Genomic DNA, 24259 nt, shown 5'->3' with positions numbered 1-24259 from the left:
AATCTCTTCAGCCTCCACACGCAACTTCCCACTACTATCCTTGACTGGACCTATTCCTACCCTAGTCATTCTTTTATTCCTGACATACCTATAGAAAGCCTTAGGGTTTTCCCTAATCCTACCAACTAAGGACCTTTCATGTCCCCTCCTTGCTGCTCTTAGCTGTCTCTTCAGGACCTTCCTGGCTACCTTATAACACTCAATTGCCCCAATTGAACCTTCATGCCTCATCTTTACATAGGCTGCCCTCTTCCATTTAACAAGGGATTCCAATTCCTTATTACACCACGGCTCCCTCACATGACCCTTTCCTCCCTGCCTGACAGGTACATACTTATCAAGGACACGCAATAGTTGCTCCTTGAACAAGCTCCACATATCAATTACGCCCTTGCCTTGAAGCCTACTTTTCCAAGCCAAGCATCCTAAGTCATGCCTCACCGCATCATAATTTCCCTTCCCCCAGCTATAACTCTTGCCCTTCAGTGCACACTTGTCCCTCTCCATCACTAGAGTAAAAGTCACCGAATTGTGGTCACTGTCCCCAAAGTGCTCACCTACCTCTAATTCTAACACCTGGCCTGGTTCGTTACCCAGAACCAAATCCAGTATGGCCTCACCTCTTGTTGGCCTATCTACATATTGTGTCAGGAAACCCTCCTGCACACATTGGACAAACACCGACCCATCTAACTAACTAGCTTTCCCAATCAATATCAGGAAAGTTAAAGTCCCCCATAACAACCACCCTATTACTTTCACTCTTCTCCTGAATCATCCTCGCAATCCTTTCTTCTACGTTTCTAGGACTGTAAAAAAACTCCGAACAGAGTGACCTCACCTTTCCTATTCCTAACCTCAGCCCAAACTACCTCAGATGGCGAGTCTTCATCCATCGTCCTTTCCACCGCTGTAATACGATCTTTGACAAGCAATGCCACACCTCCCCCTCTTTTACTCTCACCTCTGACCCTACTAAAACATTTAAACCCTGGAACCTGCAACAGCCAATCCTGTCCCTGTTCTACCCATGTCGAACAGGGACAGGTTCTACAAATTCAAAACATAAAGTTTCAGTTGCGATGCAACATATTCTTTTATTAATAATTTATAACAGAAATCTCCAAGTTTGTGCTTTATGGATGTAAATTTGCTTGCTGAGTTGGAAAGTTCATTTCAGACATTTCATCACCATGCTAGGTAACATCATCAGTGAGCCTCTGGTGAAGCGCTGGTGTTATGTCCCACTTGCTATTTACGTTGGTGATGTCATTTCCTGTTCTTTTCCTCAGATCACGGTAGATGGGGTCCACATCGATGTATTTGTTGATAGAGTTCAGGTTGGATTGCCATGCTTCTAGGAATTCTTGTGCGTGTCTTGGTTTGGCTTGTCCTAGGATGGATGTGTCAAAGTGGTGTCCTTCATCATCTGCATGTAAGGATACTAGTGAGAATGGGTGATGTCCTTTTGTGGCTAGTTGATATTTGTGTATCCTGGTGGCTAGTTTTCTGCCTGTTTGTCCAGTGTCGTGTTTGTTGCAGTTGTAAGATACTTTGTAAATGGCATTCATTTTGCTTGTCTGTATAGTATCTTTTAAGTTCATTAGCTGTTGTTTTAGTGTGTTGGTGGGTTTGTGGGCTACCATGATGCCAAGACATCTGAGTAGTCGGCGAATCATTTCCAAGATGTAGGGGAGAGTGGCTAGATTTTCTGGGCACTTTTTCTCTGCTTGGTTGAGTTTTTGCTGAGAAATCGGCGTACTGTGTTCATTGGTTACCTGTTCTTTTTGAATATGCTGTTTGGGTAATTTTCCTCTGCTCTACGTAGTTCTTCTGTGCTGCAATATGTGGTGGCTTATTGAAATGTTCTAATGCAGCTCTGTTTATGGATGTTGGAATGGTTGCTTCTGTAGTTCAGTATTTGGTCTGTATGTGTTTGTTTTCCTGTAGAAGCTGGTTTGAAGGTCCCCATTGACTCTTCACTCTACTGTGACATCGAGGAATGGCAGTTTGTTCCTGTTTTGTGAACTTTAGCCTAGTAAGGATGTTAATGATGGTCTTGAAGGTTTCCTCTAATTTAGTGTGTGTTATTTTATGCAAACAGGTGTCAAGTTACACTTAGTGTTTAAATTAGCTGCCCTGTGAATTTACCTGTAGTAACTGATGTGCGGGAGCCTTGCATACTCTGCAAAGGATCAGTGTTCCTGTCAATTATTCCACAAATTGTAGGTACAATTGGATATTAGGAGTTATGAGCACCTATCTCGTTGACTTCCTGAAGTAGTGCTATTTGAGATCCCAGTGTTCAAAGCATAGATTTAGTGCAAACGCCAGCCTAAGATGGAAAATGCTTACTAGAGGCATTTCATGTGACAAGTACACTTAATATCCTTTTCCCATAATTACCACGTTACCATACACCCCTGGTGATAGCAGTACCCAAGTTTTGGATTAAAACATTTTGTTTGCAGCATTTAAATAGTTTATGATGTATTGATGTCTAAATACTGTTATTAACACAGTAAAAAAAAAACCCATCGATCTTTGCAAGTCTGTAAATAACAAAACACACTGTAAAAAGAAACAATGAGAGTGGAAGACAACAGCATGGGGGAATATGAGGTAGTTCTGGGAGGATGTGTGTTGGAGCATAAATCTAGTACCAATAAACCAAAACATTTCAATCACTCCATAACAATTCGATAAATAGCAAGAATTGTAAATCCTTGATATTCTCAGACCCTAATATTTGATCGCCATTATGTACATGTCTACGTTGATACAGCAATATCCCTATCTCCTCTTCTTGAGGTCTTGGGCAGAGGTGAGCGGAATGGTGTTGGCACAGGTTTTGCACTTCCTGTGGTGGCAGGGAAAGGCCCCAGGAGTGGGGTGTGGGCTGGTGGGGGGCCGTGGACCCGACAAGGGAGTCACATAGGGAATGATCTCTCCAGAATGCTGATGGGGTGGGGAGGAAAATATATATTTAGTGGTTAGGGTCCATTTGTAGGTGGTGGCACAGGATGATGCGGTGGTTGGAGGTTGCCCTCCACTGCACATCCGCCCTTGAACCCCACCCCTCCCAACAAGGACAGAACCTCCTTGTTCCTCCCCTTCCATCCCACTAATCTCTGCATACATCACATCATCCTCCACCACCTCCAAATGGACCCCCCCATCAAAGATATCCCCCTGCCCCAAACCCTGCCAGTATTCCGGACAGACCATTCCCTCCACGACTTCCTCATCAGGCCCACACAACCCTCCCCACCAGCCCACATCCCGCTCCTGGCCTTTCCCGACCACCATCTGAAGTGTGGAATACCTGCGTCCATACCACTCCCCTCAAGGCCACAAGGGATCCTTCCACATCCATCAGAAATTTACCTACACCTCTACCAATGTCAACTACTGCCTCCGTTGCATCCAGTGTGGTCTCCTCTACATCAGGGAGACAGGACACCTTCTTGTGGATCGTTTCAGAGAACATCTCTGGAACACCCACCACCCAGATTAAACACTTCAACTCCTATAAGGATGTGTAGGAACTGGGCCGCCTCCACCAGCAAACCATTACCACCTGATGCCTGGAAGAAAAATGTCTCATATTCCACCTTGGACCCCTGCAACCACATGGGATAAATGTGGATTTCAACAGCTTCCTCATTTACACCCCCCCTCCGCCTGACATTATCCCAGTCCCAAGCCTTCAACCTGGCACCATCATCCTGACCTGTCCATCACTCCTCTTTCTCAGCTACCTTCCCCACCCCTCCCTTCCATTTATCTCTCAGCCCCCAGCCCACCAGCCTCATTCCTGATGAAGGGCTTATGCCCAAAATTCTGGATTAGTGGTACTGGAAGACCACAGCAGTTCAGGCAGCATCCGAGGATGACATTTCGGGCAAAAGCCCTTCATCAGGAATAAAGCCTTATGCCCAAAATGTCGATTCTTCTGCTCTTCAGATGCCACCTGACCTGCTGTGCTTTCCCAGCAACACGCTTAGACTACTAAGTAAGATAAGGGCCCATGGTGTCAATGTACTAAAATGGATAGAAGTTTGGCTGTCTGGTAGAAAGCAGACAGTGGGGATAAAAGGGTCCTTCTCAGTAGTGTTCTGCAAGGCACAGTATTGGGACCACCACTTTTCACTTCATACATTAATGATTTAGATGAATGAATAGAGGGCATTCTGGCTAAGTTTGCAAATAATACAATGATGAGTAGAGGGACAGATTGCACTGAGGAGGTGCGGAGGCTGCAGAAGGATTTGGACAGGTTAGGAGAGTGGGCAAAGAAGTGGCCGATGGAGTACAATGTAGGAAAGTGTGAGGCCATGCACTTTGGTAGGAAGAATAGAGGCATGGACAATTTTCTAAATGGGAGAAAGTTCAGAAGTCTTAAAGTGCAGAGAGACTTGGGAGTTCTAGTCCAGGATTCTCTCAAAGAACTTGCAGGTTGAGTCAGTAGTTAGAAAGGCAAATGCAATGATGGCATTTATTTTGAGAGAACCCGAATATAAAAGGAGAGATGTACTTCTAAGACTCAATAATGCACTGGTCAGACCACATTTGGAGTATTGCACGCAATTTTGGCCCCATAACTCAGGAAGGAGGTTCACGAGAATGGTGTCAGGAATGGAAAGCTTAACATAGGAAAGTTTGAGGACTTTGGGTTTATACACAATGGAGTTTAGAAGGATGAGAAGTGATCTAATTGAAACATACAGAATACAAAATTGCCTGGACAGAGATGATGTTGGGAAGATGTTTCCATTGGGATGAGAGACTAGGACCCAAGGAACCTTGGAGTAAAGGGAAGACCTTTTTAGAACAGAGATAAGAAGAAACTTCTTCAGCCAGAAAGTGTAGCCATGGTCATTGAGTAAATTTAAGACTGAGGTTCTTGAATATCAAGGGCTTATGTAGAGAAAGCAGAAGAATGGGGTTGAGAAATTTATCAGCTATGATTTGAATGGTGGAGCAGATTCGATGGGCTGAAAGGAGGATAAATTAGGCCAGTGTCTTAAGATGTTACAGGTACATTCTTGATGAAAGGGTAAAATATTACCAATATTACTTGGGAATGTGGAGTGATTAGATCAGTCATTGAGTAACCTAATTCTGCTATTAATTTAGTATTGTATTTGATTTGTAGCATCCCTTTAAGGTTTGGCTTATTCTATTTCAGAGTGAAGTATGTGTGAACTAACAGCCCAAGTCACCAGTGGTCTACTGCAGTTTCCAGAAGTGACCATAGAAGCTCTTGGTGATGATGAATCAACACAAGATGAGGGCCTGTATGGGAAAATTGCTGCAAGTAAGGCATTACAAAGTTTAATTAAAACGTTATTTGTTTGACTTCTATCAACTTTTTCATTTACATTTTCTTAAACGTTAAATTTTGAATATTCATTCTTTTCTTTCCCTCTCGCCTTCTGATTTAGTAGATGTCACTGAATATCCGTGTGCTTTGACTGTAAAGTTTGCAGTGTGTTTCTGGAAAATGTGACACTGTATATATTTTGATGTTTCTTCTCATCCTTCCTTTATCAAGCATTGCTGGATACTTTTGTTTCAAGTTATTGATGGATCCTTGACAATGATTGTGTTCTTAACAGTGTTCAGTGGTAGCATCTTTTTTTGGTACTCCTTTCTAGGAATTGAGCAAAGTTTTTATTTTTTTTGTTGCATCATTTTATTGATACTTGCGCTGCCTAGTAGCTTGCAGGTATTAGCATTTCCCTCAAAGCCAAGTGGCTGCACAGTAACTTTAAAGCTTCCATGTTGGCTCGACTTCAGTCAAGTAACTATGTTGCTGCAGCAAACATTCAAAGATCCTGTATTTGATTTGAACTGGTAAAAATGCAAGGATGACTTGGGAATCACAAGATATAACCAACTTAACCCATTGTAGTGAGGTTGTTGAAATGTTTAGAATATATAAATATGTCAAAAGTACTTTGGTCATGGTAAAAATATGCACACAAGAAGCCAAGGGGAAACAAGTATACAGCGTATTCGGGGACAACGGATATCCGATAAGTGCAGTCTGCAAATTCCTGCACAACGGACCAAAAGAGGAAAACTCAACACTCCTGGGAACTCTAGTCACTATACATCAAAAACATTTCAGAGATGACCACCAGACTACTCTGTCCCCTAGGCATCATGGTAGCCCACAAACCTACTACAAAGATAGAAATCCCCTGGTCCTCACCTTCCACCCCTCCTGATTTAAAAAGCACCATTCTCCACCATTTGCACCACCTACAGTCAGACCAGAGATATATTTCCTTCCCCATTCTGCAGAGACCATTCCCTCTGCAACTTTCTTGTTGAGTCCACACCCCCATCAACCCACTCCTGGCACCTTCCTTTGCCGCCACAAGAGATGTAAAACTTGCGCCCGCACACCTCCCTCACCTCCATCCAAGGCCCCAAAGGATCCTTCCACATTCAGCAGAGATTTTCCTGCGCATCCAAACACCTCCTCTGCTGTGTCCATTGCTTTGGATGTGGTCTCCGCTACATTGGGGAGACAGGACACCAACTTGCAGAATGTTTCGGGGAACACCTCTGGGACATGCACTAACGAACCCACCGCCCTGTGGCCAACCACTTCAACTCCCCCTCCCGTGTTTGCTCCTGGGCCTCCTCCGTCATCAATTCCTAGACACTCAACAATTGGAGGAAGAACGCCGCATTTTCTGCCTTGGGACCTTCCAACCAAGTAGAATCAATGTTGATTTCACCAGTTTCCTCCTCTCCCCTCCCCCTACCTTATCCCAGATCCTGCTGTCCAATTCGACACCGCCCTCTTGAACTGTCCTACCTGTCCATCTTCCTTCCCACCTATTCGCTCCACCCTCTGCTCCGACCTTTCACCATCTCCCCCCACTTTCACCTAACTATCGCATTCCTAGCTACCACCCCACCCCTCCATTTGTCTCTCTGCCCCCAACCCCCCCCACATTCCTGATGAAGAGCTTATGCTCGAAACGTCAAGTCTCCTGCTCCTCAGATGCTGCTTGACTGGCTAAGCTTTTCCAGCGCCACACTCTTCGACTCTGGTCTACAGCTTCTGCAGTCCTCACTTTCTCCTACTATCTTACTATAACAGCTGCTAATGAAGTTAAAGGACCCCATACCCACAGTCAGCAGAACAAACGTAATATACAAAATACCCTCCAAGCACTGCAACAAACATTACTTTGGACAAACCAGCAGGAAACTAGCCACCAGGATACATTAGCAAGTTTTGAAAAGATTTGTAGCTCAGGTTGAGCTTCTGTCTGGTGTTCAGGCCTGTCTTTTGAACTTTTCTGAGAAGACTGAGGAAGAATATTGATTTGTGCTCATTCTGTTTGATTCAATCTCAGTTTTAAGATTTGTACCAGATCTTGGGGGAATGGAGCTTAGTGATCTTATGTGATCTTCAGGCATACTATAGCAAGATATATTCTGATTTGATTCACCTAAAACCAATTGTCAATGTGCAAACATGCCTTTCAACGAAGCTCATTGGTGAGGTCAAATGTTTTGCACAGTTCTGATCAGAGGCATTTGGCACAAGGATTGCAAATGGAGCATGTGGCATTGAATAATTATGATGAATTCCAAAGTTCTAGCTTTGCTTTAGAGAAAACATTTTGACTGGGTTGTCGAGAGAATTAATAAATGTGTTACAACAGCTTAGACTTGGTCAGCACCACACTTCGTTCTACCTCTTTTAAGTCAGTGAGTGTGAATACAGGGAGAGATTGTGTAACTGGGGCATACGATACAAGATGAAGTTCCAGCATTTTAGTTACTGATTCACCTGTTAGCCGATTTCTGTGCAACTGTCTCAAAGCGTTTAATTGACAATACATTTGATATCTCCTTTGTTGCTAAAAGAATATCTCATTAGCAACTCTGTGTCTGAAGTCTGATAGGGCAGATCTGGTACATTTTAGTTTCCTTTCCTAAAAGACATTTACAATTTTAGTTTTCTGAATTTATATGCTCTTTTTCAAAGATCAAAATGTTTCACTTAAGGTTTTAAAGGAAATTTTTATTTGTCAGAATAAATGTGTTGATTCGCTTGTGTTTCTCTTTCAGGTAGAAATGGATTGGCCTGGCTAGCTTGTGGCGCTCATTTAGAGCTGCTTAACTCAATCACAGGTGAACGACTTTCAGCTTATAGATTCCGTGGAGTTGGAGAACAACCCCCAACTATTCTGGCTGTAAAAGAATTCTGCTGGTTGAAAAGAACCGGATTATTAATAGGATTAAAAGAATCTGAAGGTAGCATCCTCTGCCTTTACGACCTTGCAGTGTCCAGAGTTGTTAAATCAGTGTTTCTCCCTGGCAAGGTATGTTTTAATATGTCTTTTACCGCAATCCTTATTCCCTTTACAACTGAATACATTAATTAGAATTATGCCTAATGAGAGTCTTTAGCCTTAATGAATTATGCCATTGCCATTTAAGAAAAAAATGTTAATTTTTGCATTGATGCCATTTGGATGCTAAGCAATAGTTACTAATAACCCTTTAGTTGCAAGGAAAAGTCCTGTCCTTCTCCATATGAGTCAGGACTATTGCATTGCCTGTTTCATTCCAAATTGATTTGAACTTTTATGTTATTACTTTCTTTACATCAGACTTTGCATGCAAAGTAGACAATCTTTAACATTGCACATGTATTCCAGTTTACCTTACAGGTAATCTGTAGCAAGTGGCATCCTTTAATTGTATCATCTAAAAGGTACAAGTCTTGTGCATGCTATGCTCTCCACTGTCTGAATAAGGCAAAGTTGAGCTTAATGTCATCTTGGATAAGGCAACCTACTTGATTGGCACTGTAAGCGCCCAAAACATTCAGTTTCTTCAATGGTATTGTTCATACAATAAAGATGTACTGCATCAGTTCAGCAAACTTCTTTTACTGTACCTTCCAAACTCTTCACTTCTGCCTTGAAGAACAAGGTTAACAGGTGCATGGATGTACCACCTACTTTCAATTATTTTCCTAATTATCTTCCCAATTTTAGACATTTCCTTCAACAACTCTGGTTTGAGATTCTGCATCTCCCTCTCCCTTACCTATCTTGTCCATCTACATTTTGACTATTGAAGTAAATAATAAAACCCTGTTCATATTCCATACCTGAAACTTAGTGGCTTTCGAAGTGTCCCATGTTACCAGCATTTAGTCAGGAAGCAAGTGTCGTTCAACTTAATTTCTGGTCAGACTTGAGTTCCATTTTTAATTAGTACTGTTAAGATGCGATTTCAATATTTCTTACAGTATAAATTTTTAAACCCACAAGCTGAGGAATATATGTTCTGATGGATATGTTTCAAATAAGATTTGATCTTTTTAAAAGGTCGCATCTTGACATTAGTCAAAATCTGGTTGTTCAAAAGATGTTTGCTATAAAGATAGTTAATCTATTCACTTTCTAATTTTATTATTCTGTTCTCGTACCTTCTCAGTTTTTTTTCTGTAATATTTGAATGAAAGAACCCGTTTTATTTGAATTGCGAATTTATGAAAATGGGAAAAGATACTGCTTTAAACCAAATTGGGAAAGACCTTTCAGTTATAAGAAGTGCGAGTTCATAGTTCTTTCATAATGGAGTTGCAGGTAGGTAGGATAGTGAAGGTGTTTGGTAAGCTTGCCTTTGTTGGTCAGTGCAGTGATCTAGGAATTGGGAGGTCATGTTGCAGCTGTACAGGACATTGGTTAGGCCACTTTTGGAATACTGCATGCACTTCTGGTCTCCCTGTTGTAAGAAGGATGTTGTGAAACTTGCAAGGGTCAAGAAAAGATTTAAATGGATGTTGCCAGGGTTGGAGGGTTTGAGCCATAAGGAGAGGCTGAAAAGGCTGGGGATATCTTCCTTGGAGCATCAGGGGCTGAGAGATGACCTTATAAAGATTGATAAAATCATGGGCATGGAAATGGTGAACAGCCATGGTCTTTTCCCTGGTATAACGGGAGTCCAGAACTGGTGAGCACACGTTTAAGGTGAGAGGAGAAAAATTTAAAAGCGACCTAAGGTGCAACCTTTTCATGCGGAGGGTAGCCCATGTCTGGAACAAGCTGCCAAAGGAGGTGGTGGAGGCTGGTACAATTACAATATTTAAAAGGCATCTGGATACATGAATAGGAAGGATTTAGAGGGGTATGGGCCAATTGCTGGCAAATGGGACTAGATTTATTTAGGAATCTGGTCAGCATGGATGAGTTGGACCAAAGGGTCTGGTTCTATGCTGTCCCTTCTATGACTCTGACTCTAAGTGGTTTACTGGAATTCATTCTAAATTGTATCTAAAATGTTGCAGTCAACTCATCAACTCTATGGGTGTGTTAGGTGCAGTTTTACCCAGAGGACAATTTTTTTGATATTGTATTTTTTTTCGGGAGTGTTCAGGATAGTAATTATTTGGTTAAATAGCTATAGCTTTGTTTGGTCGATGCAGGAGAAACATCAAGTCTGTAAAGAGAAAGCACCTGAATTTCTCTCCCTCCTCCTGTGTAGAGATATAACAGAAGATCTGATAGCTGTTTTTGCTTGCCATTTTCAGTAAATGGCTGTCTCTGCAAATTTTGCAGTTGAAAGAAATAAAGAAAAAAAAACCTCTTAAATCGAAAGAGTGATTTTTCAACTAGTGAATTGATATATTCATAATCTTGTGCCCTCAGAGTCGTAACGAACTGAAGGAAAGCATCCAATTATGCATAATCTGGACTAGTGCCTGAACTGTCCATCACTGACTTTTCTTTGTTCCCTCTCCACCCATCTTTGTGTGTCTTGCCTGTGGTTCCATAATTTTTTTTTTTTAAGTAGAATTTAAGTATAGAGATATAAGTTAGCAATTTGTGTTTGTGTTTTTTGGCATTGGTTAAGAACAGTTCAATTACAATAAGTAGTAATTTGCTTATTAATATTAAAAATCTGAGCATATTATTGTAACCTGAATTTGGTAGTTGGTTAAAATTGGTTATTTAATCAAATTTTCACATTTTGTGGTGAAGTTGTGAATAGCACCATTTCACAATTGCAACAGGAATTTAGTTTCTACTGTATTTGCATAGAGTTCTTTTGGAAAAAAATACTCATTATTCCTGGTAACAGTACCATTAGAGTGTTCAGGGAAGACGTGACCAGTACCCAGCATCAAACTCCGTAGTGATATTACACTGTGTTCTCCTTCCCGATTTATCTAGATATGCTGTGGCATAAACTGGACTCTTCAGCTATGAAATAAATGTTTTTAATTTTTTTGGAGCTTTTGTTTGATTTTTTTTTTGTTGTTGTTGTTGTACAAGTTGGATTTATTAACTTTAATGTTGCAACCCATGATGGACCTGCAAGCAAATACCATCTGCCACATTTCTTCACTGTAGCTTTCCTGTTCTCCTTCTCCAAGTCCACCCTAAAAATGACTTGAAGGGCCAAATATGAAGTAGCTGAAAAGAAACAGAGGGCATTGCTATGAGGTGCATGATGTTGAAACACAGCATTGAAATTAGCATAAATTAGCATATATCAATTTGTTTGTTTCTAGTTTTCATTCAACGTCAAGATTTTTAGATCTATTATATTGCATTTTTAAAATTGTGCAAAATTCATCATTTTTTCTTTTTAAATCTCAGGTGACTGCTATTGAACCAATAGTTAATCATGGAGGTGCCACTGCCAGTACACAGCGCTTGAATCAGAGTCTACGGTGGTTTTTTGGCATAGTAGCTGTTGTAACCGATACAGGACATGTTCTGCTCATTGACCTCTGCTTGGATGACTTCTCATGCTGTCAAAGTGAACAAGAACCAGCAGGTAAATTTGTCTGCTTAACTGTGACTGAGAATGAAAATAATAATATCAGTTGTTATCTGTGAAATTTGCATTAACTTCCCTTGCCATTAGTCCATTCACCTAGTTGGTACTACAATAATATACAAAGGTTCACCAAATACTTATTGTTTCATTTCTTTGCCCTTTCCAAATTATCTCCACCGCCATGCTCAGATAACCAAGCACCTATGAAAACAATGTTAATTGTTTTCTTGAAGACAGTGATGCAGCTAACCTATGGAGAGGAAATATCTTTAATCTGAAACTCTCCAAGTTATTCTCCAGCTCTTTGATATTGGATGAGTGAACTGAATTGTTAAACCCACCACAGTTTAGTATGACAATGTAAGCATTTCATGTTTTCATTCCTGGTTTGTTGGGTTTTTTTTGTATCCATTCTTAGGGACATCTTGACATTGTATCCATTATATCTCTGCCTTGCTTCCCTGTCCTGCATCTTGGTGAAAATGAATGGAAACTGGCAGCGTTACAAGGTTTAATTGGTTGGGCTAAGTTCTGGAAGCTAATTTTTCCAACTGTCCTCTTTTCTCACCAAATGTTTTGTTGGCCTCCAGTACACAACCTGCTTCTGCAAGTTTTGAAAAAGTATATGGAAGTCTAGGAGGATTATGAGCAATCAGGTTGCTAAATATGATCTTGTGCTTTCACAATCTCTTGGCAGGGAAGCCCTAGGCATTAATCCTGTACACCAAGTGTTGTGTGCCTGACAAACCGAAACCAATGAGAAGAGATTACACCCTGCATAGTGCTGAGGTCTGCCATGAATATGAAAGCCAAGAAACGCAGTCTTCGTGCTGATTGATTCTTGCTAAGGCAGTCATGGTCAAACAACTGACTTTTGTGGCATAAGCTTATGTATACTAATATTTAAATAGAAAAATAGTTGTCATCAAGTATTAATCTTGGTTCCACAACTTAAAACATTATGATATAGATCCTCTTTTGAAAAGAAGTTGAATGTGGGCTCATTGTGATCAGCTGTTCGTTCACTCAGATTTTTCACTGAGCCTTGGCTGTGTTTAAAAAATTAACTTGAGATATTTTACACTTGCTGTATTCTAACTTTTTCTTTCTTCAGATCTTGAAGTGATCAATAGATCCCCTGCTGAAATTCCTCGAATGAGAGAAACTGTGATGAGGGAAGGGCGACACCTGTGCTTTCAGTTGCAAAGTCCATCAGCAATAGCAGCCTCCGCAATGAGCTATGTGCCAAGAACAAACCAATTGGTAGTTGGGTTTGCTAATGGTTATGTTCAACTCTGGAACCTGAAGACTTTGAAAAAAGAGTGAGTGTTAGAAAGTTTAGGTTTTGTACACTTAATGCTGATTGAAACTTCTTGGGTGTCTTTATTGATTCTGATTCCCTAAAATTTGCCATGTTTACTTTTTCAAGTATAAATAGAACAGTGATTCTGAAGAAGAACGTCCACGCATTAGTAACAATTACTGACACGTTCTCGTGGACTGTTGAAAATAGTCGATTTGATGAAATCCTTTTCCCTTGATACAGATACTACTCACAGTTGGAAGGAGGAAAAGTACCTGTCTACGCATTCACTTTTCAGGAGCCTGAGAATGACCCTCGGAACTGCTGTTACCTTTGGGCTGTACAGTCTGCACAGGATGGGTGAGTATCCATAATTATATGTTTAAACAAAAATTATTTCTAAAAATGTTGCTATATAGTTGTTGAGCAAATTTGATGTCTTTTGTAAAATTTATACTTTGGGTTTCAAACATACAGATTAACCATTCCTGAATCGGACCCAACACAGGTCCATCTTAAAGTTACAATGTGGCACGAAAGTAATCCCTAATGTTCCAGAGACCTTTTCTACAGTTCTCCATCCAAATGAGGAGAGACAGAAAGGGACTCCAGTGGGGCATAAACAGTGGCATAGTTGCGTTGCTGTGTTCTGTTTTTATGCTGTAAATCCTGTGCCAGTAGTCATAGAGCCTTAGAGATGTACAGCATGGATACAGACCCTTCGGTCCAACTCGTCCATGCCGACCAGATTTCCCAACCCAATCTAGTCCCACCTGCCAGCACCCAGCCCATATCCCTCCAAACCCTTCCTATTCATATACCCATCCAAATGCCTCTTAAATGTTGCAATTGTACCAGCCTCCACCACTTCTTCCTCTGGCAGCTCATTCCATACACGTACCACCCTCTGCTTGAAAAAGTGTCCCCGTAGGTCTCTTTTATATCCTTCCCCTCTCACCCTAAACCTATGCCCTCTAGTTCCCTGACCCCAGGGAAAAGACTTTTCCTATTTACCCTATCCATGCCCCTCATAATTTTGTAAACCTCTATAAGGTCACCCCTCAGCCTCTGACACTCCAGGGAAAACAGCCCCAGCCTGTTCAGCCTCTCCCTGTAGCTCAAATCCTCCAACACTGGGAACATCCTTGTAAATCTTTTCTGAACCCTTTCAAGTTTCACAACATCTTTCCGATAGGAAGGAGACAATTTGTGGAAATTCATTGTGCTAGGGGAAATTCATTGCTAAGGGACCATGCCCATTAGGAATGAGTTCAAGAGACAAATTTTATCAGAAATAGATGAGTGGTGTAAAAGTTGTTCATTTGACTGTGTAATATTGGAATTCATTGAGTTAAAGGCTAGCATCTAATATACTGCACAACATAATTTCTCCAGTGCTTTGTATTCCTGGAGCACTTTACTTTTTATGTATCCATTTTATATTCTGGTCACTTTAAAGGACACCATAAATATGTAGTTTAAGTCTCTGTCGGCACGCTGCAAAATGGTTCTTATGGTAATAAAACACTAACAAAGTTAGCCGCTTCAGTGTTAATTTACTACTTGTTTGACTTTGTTTATAGTGAAGGGGATGTGGTTAGCCTGCACTTACTTCAGTTGGCGTTTGGTGATCGCAAGTGTTTATCTTCAGGACAAATCCTCTATGAGGTAACATTTCCTTCCTATGGAACCATGTATTCAATGTATGCAAAGAGGTAACTTAAGTTAGTATTGAACAAATTGTAGTTTTTCATTATAGTTTGGGGCAAAATTTTAAAAGTTTGCATGTTAATGTTTTTAAGAGGTATTTACAATTTTATGAATTCAAACAGTCGAATCAAGTCTGCTGTGCCATCCAGAGATCATGGCTGATCAGATAACCCTCAACTGCTCTTCCCTGCCTTAGTCCCATATCTTTGATTCGCTTGCTGATGAAAATCTGTGTCTCACTAAATGACCCTCTGCAGCCATCTATGGAAAAGAATTCCACAGATTCATTGCCCTCCGAGGAAAAAGTACTCTCTCAATTTCATCTTAAATGGACAACCCCTTACTCTGAGATTATCCTCTCTGGGCCTAGATCCTTTCACAAGAGGAAGAGCCTCTCCACATCTGTCCTGTCAAGCCCCAAATAATCCAGCTAGTGATTTCTCTATTGTGTTGTTAATACATGGACCTTTCGATATGATGCAGTGTTCCTATCGGCCTGTGTGGTTCCTAAGCACTTTTCATATCTGTCTTACAGGACAGAAGGGGGGCCATTTGGCCTATTTTGTCCATGCTGACCCAAAGATACCCAAATGCCCTTTCTAATCCCACCTTCCTCCACGTGGCCCATAACCTGTAGTTAAGGTGCAGATCCAGGTGTACATGAAAGAGTTTAAAGTCTCTTCCTCCTTCACCAACTCAGACACCCAGAATTCCAGACATCTCCATCGACAGTGTAAAACGTTTTTGTTCACTTCCCCTCTAATCCTTCTGCCACTTAGCTTGCATCTATGACCCCTAGGTTTTGAACTGATTGTCAAGGAGAAAAAGGGTTCCTCCTGGCTATTCTGTCTCCCCTCATAATTTTGTATACCTCAATCATAGTGTCCCTTGTACTGCTCTGTTGCAAGGAAAACAACCTTAACCTCTCCAATTTCTTCTCAGCTCAATTCTCCAGCCCTGGCAACATTCTTGTAAACCTTCTCTGCAATGTCTTCAGAGCAATATATGTCTATCTTGTAATATGGTGACCAGAACTGTGCACAGCTCCAGTTGTGGCTGCCCCAGTGTCTTACACAGTTCACCTTTATATCCCTACTTCTGTATTCTATAGCTCTGCTAATGAAGCAGTGCATTCTATATATTATAACTTCTTTACAACCTTTTATCTAACTTTACTGCCACCTTTCAGGAACCTGAAGATTTGCACACAAAATTACTCACTTCATATACCCAACTCAGTATATTTCCATTTATTGCGTATTCCCTTTTATGTTTGACCGCCCTAAATACATTACCACATACTTACCAGAGTTGATTTCCATCTGCCACCTTCCTGCCCATATCGCCAACTCATCCATATTGTTTTGGAGTTTTACAACTATCCTCTACATTACACAGCCAAATTTTGTGTTGTCTTTAAATTTCCCAATTGTGCTGTCCACATTCAAGTCCAAATCATTCACATATAAGTCAAGCAGCAGGGATCCTGACACCGAATCTTACAGAACGCCATTTGAAACAGCTTTCCATTCATGTGTCTGTCTGTGCCCTTAGTTCACCTGTCTTGTTTGTAATACTCATCGAGTCAATTTCCTTTGGAAGCTTTTTAATCCTCATTTCCTTTGTCTTTCGAGTCGCTCATTGCATCACTAACATTCTACCACCAATTTCCTGATATGAATATAACCCATCTAAGCCTACACTTCGGTACCCATCTACCTGCCGTACTAGTTTAAAATCACCAATAGAATTAGCAAAAGCCCTATGGAGACTTTTGTCCCAGCTGTATCCATTTCAGCCTGTCAGGTTTGTATAGATTCCACCTACCTCTGAAACTGTTGTAATGCCTTAGAATCTAAACTCCTCCCTGGTTACATTTTTGGAAGCCACACCTTCATATATTCCTGCTCTCTCACTAGCACATGACACTGGGAGTAATCCTGAAATTACTACATTTGAGGTTCTGTATGTTAATTTATTGTCTAACATCCTATATTCAGCTTTCAGTTTCTGATTCCTTTGTTTACTTATGTTGTGGTACACCTAGGTATTAACAACCCACTGGCTGTGCACCCCCTCCAGAATGAACCTGCAGCTGCTCCATGACATCCCTGATCCTGGTACTAGGAAGGCAACATTCCATCCTGGATTCCTGTCTGCAGCCACAGAAGTATCTGTCCTTTCCCTGTACTATTGAATCCCCTATCACTATAACCATGCTGCTTGTTCACCTCCCCTTCTGTGCAATATAGCCACCCATAGTCTGATTGATTTGGCTGATGCTGCTTTTCTCTGCGAGGCCATCCTGACCCAAAAGGATCCAAAGTGATATAACTGTTTAAGCGTAGAATGATCACAGGGGTCTTCTGCACTTTGTTCCTGAGCCCTTTGCTTTGATGGTTACTCATTACTTTCTTCCCTGTGTAATCCTCACTTGTGATCACCTCGCTTAGCATGCTATCCATGACATTCTCCACATCGCAGATAAGTGCGTTCACCCGTAGCTCCAGCTCTGAAAAGTGGTTAGCCAGAAGCTGCAGCTGGACATAATTATTTCCACAGGTAGTTCTGGAAACATAGTTTTTATTTCCCATGTTGTGCAAGAGGAACACATCACGGGTATGAGGTCTTCTGTCGTGATTTCTCTCTAGATTAAGCTAGTTACTCCCAAATAAGAAATTTTATTTAAGCTGGGAACCTTCCTTTATTTCAAACATTTCTATTATAATTGAAAAATCCCTATTTCAACTAATATTATATTTTTAAAACTACAAAAAAACTCTGCAGTTATCATTACCAGTTGGTTGTCACCATGGGGACCATGTCATTTTCTGCACTGCCCAAACTGAGACTGAGCACTGTACTGCACTCAGTTTTTCAGCCTTGCTTACCTCCTGTCTCAACTAACTCCATTTTCACCCAACTCCAAAGCACTCTGTTTAGCCAAGCAGCACACATCATGTAGCTGTGATTTGTAGACTTCTAGCCTTGGATCACTCTTGTCAAGTTGGAGATAATGTTATATCTAAGCAGAATAAATCCCAGGTTCCAATTTGTATTTGGAGTCTAACTGCTATTTCTATTGTTTTATAGGGCTTGGAATATTGTGAAGAGCGTTACACTCAAGATCTGACCTACGAAGCATTTTCGTCAAGGACGAGAAATACCAATGCTCGGCTGCTGGGCTGCCAAACTATAGAGAAATTTAAGAATCATGGAGATAGAGAAGAAAGTGTGAGTGAAGGTGAGTTTACAGTACTGCTTTATTCAGAAAATGTGTGGAATTTTCTATCTCAAAGTTTAGGAAGTTGGAACTGTTGTTCACTTTGTTTTTGTGCTGTGATGAACTGGATTTTCAACATTGTTATGAGGATGCAAAGTTTAAAACACATCTTGCATTGATAAGGACCAAAATAATTTAATAAATTGTAGTTTAGGCAGTTTTATTTGTAAAATACTTAGTGATGTCCTGTTGCTTACAGGCAGCTCACCAGACACCAGTGTATCAATTTTCAGTTGGCAGGTGAATACATATGGACAACGGAAACCCTCCACCTATCTGGGCATATTTGATATCAATCGTTGGTATCATGCACAGATGCCTGATTCACTAAGGTTAGACTTTTGAATTTCCTTATTTTTCTCTTCATAACTAATATTAAAATTACTATTGGACATCCATAAAGCACTGAATTGGCTGGCTAATTTGGCGGGTGTGAGGAATTTATTGCAAATGGGGGTATTGTTCTGATACTGATTTGTAAAAGTAGAGTTAGCTCTTAGTGCATCTGGCTGTTAACTCAGTAGTGAACGTCTTGAAGGAAGGAGTGTTCCATTTCCTCATATTAATATCCCTCAGTTGGAGCACAGAAATTGTAAGCATCTCATGTTTCCACAAAATACCCCAAGCTATACTGAGAAAATCTGTTATTAACATTGAGCATGCACAAGTGTGATAAAGTAAGTTTGTCTGCATGAGATCAAAGTGCAGAAATTATGCTAGTTAGAAAACTGACATATGCATACTGACTGTTCAAAGATCTGATGCACTAAAAAAAGATCAGTTCAGAGGATAGTATTCTGTCTATTCTAGTAAGTGATCCAGCTTCCAGAAGATTAGTACCTCCTTCAGCAATCTTGAGTTTTTGTACAGGACATGATGGAACAGTTAAGTTGTTGCATCTATATTTTGCCTGAAAGTGTGTTTCAAAATGCAGAAAAATACCTACAGATTGTACAAAAGTAAACCACTGCAGATTCTGGAAACCTGAAATAAAATTAAACATTTTGGAAATACATAGCAAGTAAGACTGCATCTGTTGAAAGAATAGTTAATGTTTCAGGTAGATGTCATTTTCGCTAGAACAGGTACTGTTTGTTGCTAAATATGATTGTTTTCATTTCATGGTTTCTGCTTTACAGAGCAGGAGAGCAACTTCATAACTGCCCCTATTTTGCATTATGGTCTCTGGATGCTGTTGTGTGCATGACCTTTCCGTATTATCTGCTGGATATCTTGGTACATGAAAGAAGCCTTAGCCGTGGAGTTCCTCCATCTTATCCACCACCAGAACAGTTCTTTAACCCTAGCACCTACAATTTTGGTGAGTGTAGTCAAAAAGTGTTATCATTGAATGCAATGTTTTTGAAAGTAAATGGCAGTGAAGGTAAAAATTGATCAGTCGCCTTCACGGGATGAAATATAGCCCATTTGTGAGCACCAAGCGTCTGCCTAATTTAATAAAGGCCAGTGTCTGATTTCAGTTTTTGAGTTGATTTTAGCTGGGGGTAATGGGGAAACTCCTGGCCCCTCATGATCAAATAGACTGTTGAAATGGATTTTCAAGTTCCACGATGGTGTTTTGGACACTTAACAAATTTAATTGTGAATCATCTATACCCATGGAAGCATATCTAATTAAAGAGCCAACCAAATAAGTTAAAATAGGAGCTAAAGAGGGATGCATTTTCAACATTTGCATCTTGGAAACGTGCAATTTTAAATCTATGTTCAACCCTTGTCAATGAGAGTAGGAATTTAAGAGCAGCACAGGCAAGAGAGACAGTCTGTCAGGAGCTATTACTTCAAATGCAGATTCTCCCTCTCCCACGTTGAATGCTCCAGCTTTTCTAATCGTGGATTCTGACTCTACCTTTTTCTGCTATCCAGAGACAATCTGTTTGGAGCATCAAGAGGCAGGAAAGACAGAATCTGTGATTGGAAAAGTTGCAATATCTACTGAGTGATAAGTCTAATCTATTCCCATCACACACAATAGTTCGATGGGAAGCATTTTTCAAGACTGGGCTAGATGGAGGTCAGAGCCCAGCCCAGGACTCCACCTCCCTTTTAAGGGGATCCTGTGGGCTGACGTTTGATAATGCGATCTTCCTGAGTTCCCACCAGAGCTTGTCAGTGTGGGCCATGAGGGAGAGCAGAACCAGCGTGAGAGTTGATTTATAGTGATTTGGTGCCAGTTTCTGGTCATTGGGCCTCAGCTTGTCTTGGTGTTGATGTAAGGCTGTTGGAAAGGCTAGGTTGTTGGGTGAGTGAATTGAGATTGTGAAGAGGGGCAAGTGACTAAAGTGGTGGGAAAGAAAAGAGGTGAACATTTAGGGTAAGTGTTGGTTGGGAGGGAATATTGAATTCTATATGCTGATGGGAAGAAGAATTAATTACAAAATGTAAGAGAGGGGCTTTACTGAGACTTCTGTCAATAGCAAATGTGCCAGAACCCAAAATGCATAAAATGTTTTAGTAAAGTACTTTTATGCTTTCATGTGCGTAGACGTAATATTTTCTCGTGTTCTATATGCAGCCATACTTTTTTTTTTTTCAGATTTTACTATGTTTTGTTTTTGTCATTACCTGGGGTCATGTTAATTTTCAGAAGTTTTATAGATGTGTGTTTTCTATGGATTGTGGGCCAATGTTAGTTTCGCATCCCTAATTGTCGGAGTGAATAGTGATGAGTTCAAATATCATAACGTATGGTATTTAAACTGTGAAGCTCTGCCTTTACAATTCAGCAGTGTTGTTAGTTTGGGTCTCATCCTGCAATACACACTAACTGTTTGGAATGTTGAAATGCCAATGTCACTTTAGAAATTTGATAGAAATGCATTGGTATTCTGTCTTAATGTAATGGAAAGTAAGCAAAATAACTAATGTTCCTACCCTAATAATGCTGCCCAATAATTCCTATCTGAATTTGCCTGAATGTATTTACATTTACTACAGATGGTGCTGTAATTACCTGATTACTTGTCAGAAAAATAAGTATTAAATCTTTGTTCAGACAGGCCACTGTAAGACCATGAGGCTGAGAGCAAAAGTAAGCCATTTGGCCGATCAAGTGTACTGTGCCATTCAATGAGATAATGGTTAATCTGATTATCCTCAAATCCAAGTTTCTGTCTCTCCTCGTAACTCTTGATTCCCTTGCTGATTAAAAATCTGTTTATCTTAGCTTTGAATATTTTATAATAACCGAATCTCCACCGGTCTCTACGAAAAATAATTCCACAGATTTGCTACTCTGAGAAAATAAATTCTTGCCATCTGTCTTAAATATATAACTCCTTACTTTGAGAATAGCCCTCTAGTGCCTAAACTCTCCCAGAAGAGAAAGGGAGCTCTCCATCTCGTGTATTTCAATGAAATTGCCCCTCTATTATTATAAACTCCAATGAGGGAAGACCTAACCTCACCTCATCTCATAAGAAAATCCTCCGACACGTGGCATTGACCTAGTAAATCTGCCCTGGTTTGCCTGCGATGTCAGAATATCTTTCCTTAGATAAGGAGTCCCAAACTGTTCACAGTTCTAGTCTGAAAAGTGTTTAATGAGACTTGCCAATTTTTATACTCCATTCTCTTTGAAATAAAGGCCAACATTTCATTTTCCTTTCCATTCCTTAATTTCCTGATTTAAACCATAAGGAAACTGGCCTTTCAGCCTCTCAGATGGCTCATCCTTCTTTTGGCTGCTCTCATCTCTGCAGAAGGTATACACTGAATCTCATTTGTTTATAGTTTACTGCTAGTAAAATAGAAATTAATACACAATTATATCTTCCATTTACAATTGCTTAAGCCTTAAGCTTTGTAATTTTGTCTTTAAACTGCTTTACTTTGTTATGGACCGGACCAAACTCCCTCAAAATATATCAAGGAGATAACCTAGACCCTAACTTTTAAAATTTTATTTAAAGGCAAGTGTAAGGCACTGTATTCCAGATGTGATTTGATTGGTTCATTGCTCGACTTTAGGCAAAGTGCATTTTATTCTTACAACATAGTTAAGGTACAAGTAGAAGAAAGAAGAATTGGCATAACTTTAGCTCTATTGAAGTACTTAATAAAATAATATATTATTTAACAACCAATTGTTAACTGTTCCAATGCAGCAGCATCCCATCAATACACCTTTGGCAAAGGCAAATTCAGCAAAACAAATTTTTCTCACATTACCTCCTCCTGTCCAGGAAAAAGAAACACTGATATAAACAATCTAACAGCAAAGAGAACTCAAGCATTTTGTTCCAGCAAATTGGGAGCTGTTTCTATCAGCTTCAGTAGTCAACTCCAAACCCTAACTGAAAGCAAAACCGCAACCCTGAGTTTGTGTAAGACTGACTCATGCATCTTTTTCTAAAAAAACTCGGGGAGCTCAAAGCTGTTCACCCATTGTTTCTGAAGCAGACATTCTGACATCACAGTGGCAGCATCTCCACAAGAGAAACAGCAGAGAACAAATCTGCTCAAGGCAAAGAAGTATCGCAACCTCCCATTTTTAAGATTTTTCTTAAAATCAAACTTTTTGACCAGGACTTTGATAATCTTTTAATATTTCTATGTAGCTTGGTGTTAAATTCAATCTGACACACTTTTGTTACATTGGGACATTTTACCACATTTAAAGGTAATTTATAAATGCAACGTTTATGGTTTATTTAGCTCAGATTTGAGAGTGTCAATTGATTCTCTCCCCTATGCTTTTACGTTGTTCCCCACATATTTCAGTCGACACTGGTAGCATAAGCTTTGTTCGTTTTTGTGATTGCTTTTCTTATGGAGTGAAATGTTGAGTCTGAAAGTGTGAATAGTGCAAATGGAAATTGCATGTTGCAGGATTTCAACTCATTTGTTTTGTTTAAATGGTTGAAATTTTGTTTTTACTTGGAGATTAAGCTGGAGACTGTGCTTGAACTTACTTTCGGAATACAAAAAAAAAATATTTGCTTTTTTTTTCCAGATGCAACTTGCTTGATAAATTCGGGCCTTGTGCACATAACATGCTCTGGGTTTCAGAAAGAGGTGAGATTTTACATGACCTGTAGATATTTAAATGTCACAGGATCACGTGTTGACCATTCATCCCCTTGAGCCTATTCTGCCCTTCAGTGAGATTGTGGCTGATCTGTAGCCTAACTCTACATACCCACCTTTTGCCGACATCCCCTTAATACCTGTGTTTAATTTAAAAAAAACTATCTCAGATTTAAAATTCACAGCTAGCCTCCAGGATACAAGAACATAAACTAGTTCCAAACTTCCATCCTCTGTGCGTAGGAGTGCTTCCTAACATCCTGAATGGTCTGGCCCTAATTTTTAGACAATGCGTCCTAGTTCAAGAAAAAGACATGACCCATTCTCAGTACTAACCTTACATACACCTCTTCGACTGGGATAACATATCCATCCTAGGACAAGCCAAACAGAGATTGGCACAAGAATTCCTAGAAGCATGGTATTCCACCTGGAACTCTATCAACAAACACATTGACTTGGACCCCATTTACCACCCTGTGAGAAAATGAGCTGCAAGTGACATCACTGCTGCTAGTGACATCACCAACTCAAGGAAACCTAAACACACAAATAGAAAGTGGGTCACTAACACCATTACTTCACCGGAGGCTCGCTGATGTTACCTAGTATGGTGATGAAATGTCTGAAAATGAACCTGCCAGCTCAGTGAACAAACTTGCATCCAGAACCTCAACCTGAGCAATAAATCTTCTCAAAACTCATTAAAATTGACAGCTGAGCTAGCATCAACTGTCATTTGTGGAAGAGTGTTCCAAACCTCCATCCTCTGTGCGTAGGAGTGCTTTCTAACATCCTGAATGGTCTGGTCCTAATTTTTAGACAATGCATCCTAGTTCAAGAATTTCCAAAAATTGGAAGTAGTTTATTTTGCCCATCGTTTCCTATTAATATTTTGAAGATTTTGATCAGGTCACCTAAGTTTTAGAGAAAACGCTTCACTTAACTGAGGTAATTATAAACTTAGAGAACAATGTAATTGCAACTTTATCATTGTGAAATAATTAAACCTTAAGTTTCAGAGTGAACTTGACCCAGAGCACTACTTAAACTGACTGATGTAGGAGGAAACAAACAAT

The 24259-nt window shown here is 40.2% G+C and overlaps 1 protein-coding gene across 3 annotated transcripts in view; it reads left to right on the top strand.

The window, feature by feature from the left end:
• ahctf1 (AT hook containing transcription factor 1) overlaps positions 1 to 24259 on the top strand; it is a 100204-nt gene that overhangs the window by 10166 nt on the left and 65779 nt on the right. For all 3 annotated transcript variants that reach the window (XM_043695441.1, XM_043695440.1, XM_043695439.1), the window contains exons 2-11: positions 5192 to 5320; positions 8104 to 8357; positions 11652 to 11832; positions 12950 to 13157; positions 13382 to 13498; positions 14722 to 14806; positions 17942 to 18092; positions 18331 to 18463; positions 19271 to 19452; positions 23107 to 23168. In XM_043695441.1, the coding sequence (XP_043551376.1) occupies positions 5200 to 5320; positions 8104 to 8357; positions 11652 to 11832; positions 12950 to 13157; positions 13382 to 13498; positions 14722 to 14806; positions 17942 to 18092; positions 18331 to 18463; positions 19271 to 19452; positions 23107 to 23168 (1494 nt within the window). In that variant the 5' untranslated portion in view covers positions 5192 to 5199. The remainder of the gene's footprint in view (positions 1 to 5191; positions 5321 to 8103; positions 8358 to 11651; positions 11833 to 12949; positions 13158 to 13381; positions 13499 to 14721; positions 14807 to 17941; positions 18093 to 18330; positions 18464 to 19270; positions 19453 to 23106; positions 23169 to 24259) is intronic.

The sequence above is a fragment of the Chiloscyllium plagiosum genome, chromosome 9 (assembly GCF_004010195.1).
Source record: "Chiloscyllium plagiosum isolate BGI_BamShark_2017 chromosome 9, ASM401019v2, whole genome shotgun sequence".
Taxonomy (NCBI): domain Eukaryota; kingdom Metazoa; phylum Chordata; class Chondrichthyes; order Orectolobiformes; family Hemiscylliidae; genus Chiloscyllium; species Chiloscyllium plagiosum.
This window is presented reverse-complemented; position numbering and strand designations above follow the sequence as displayed.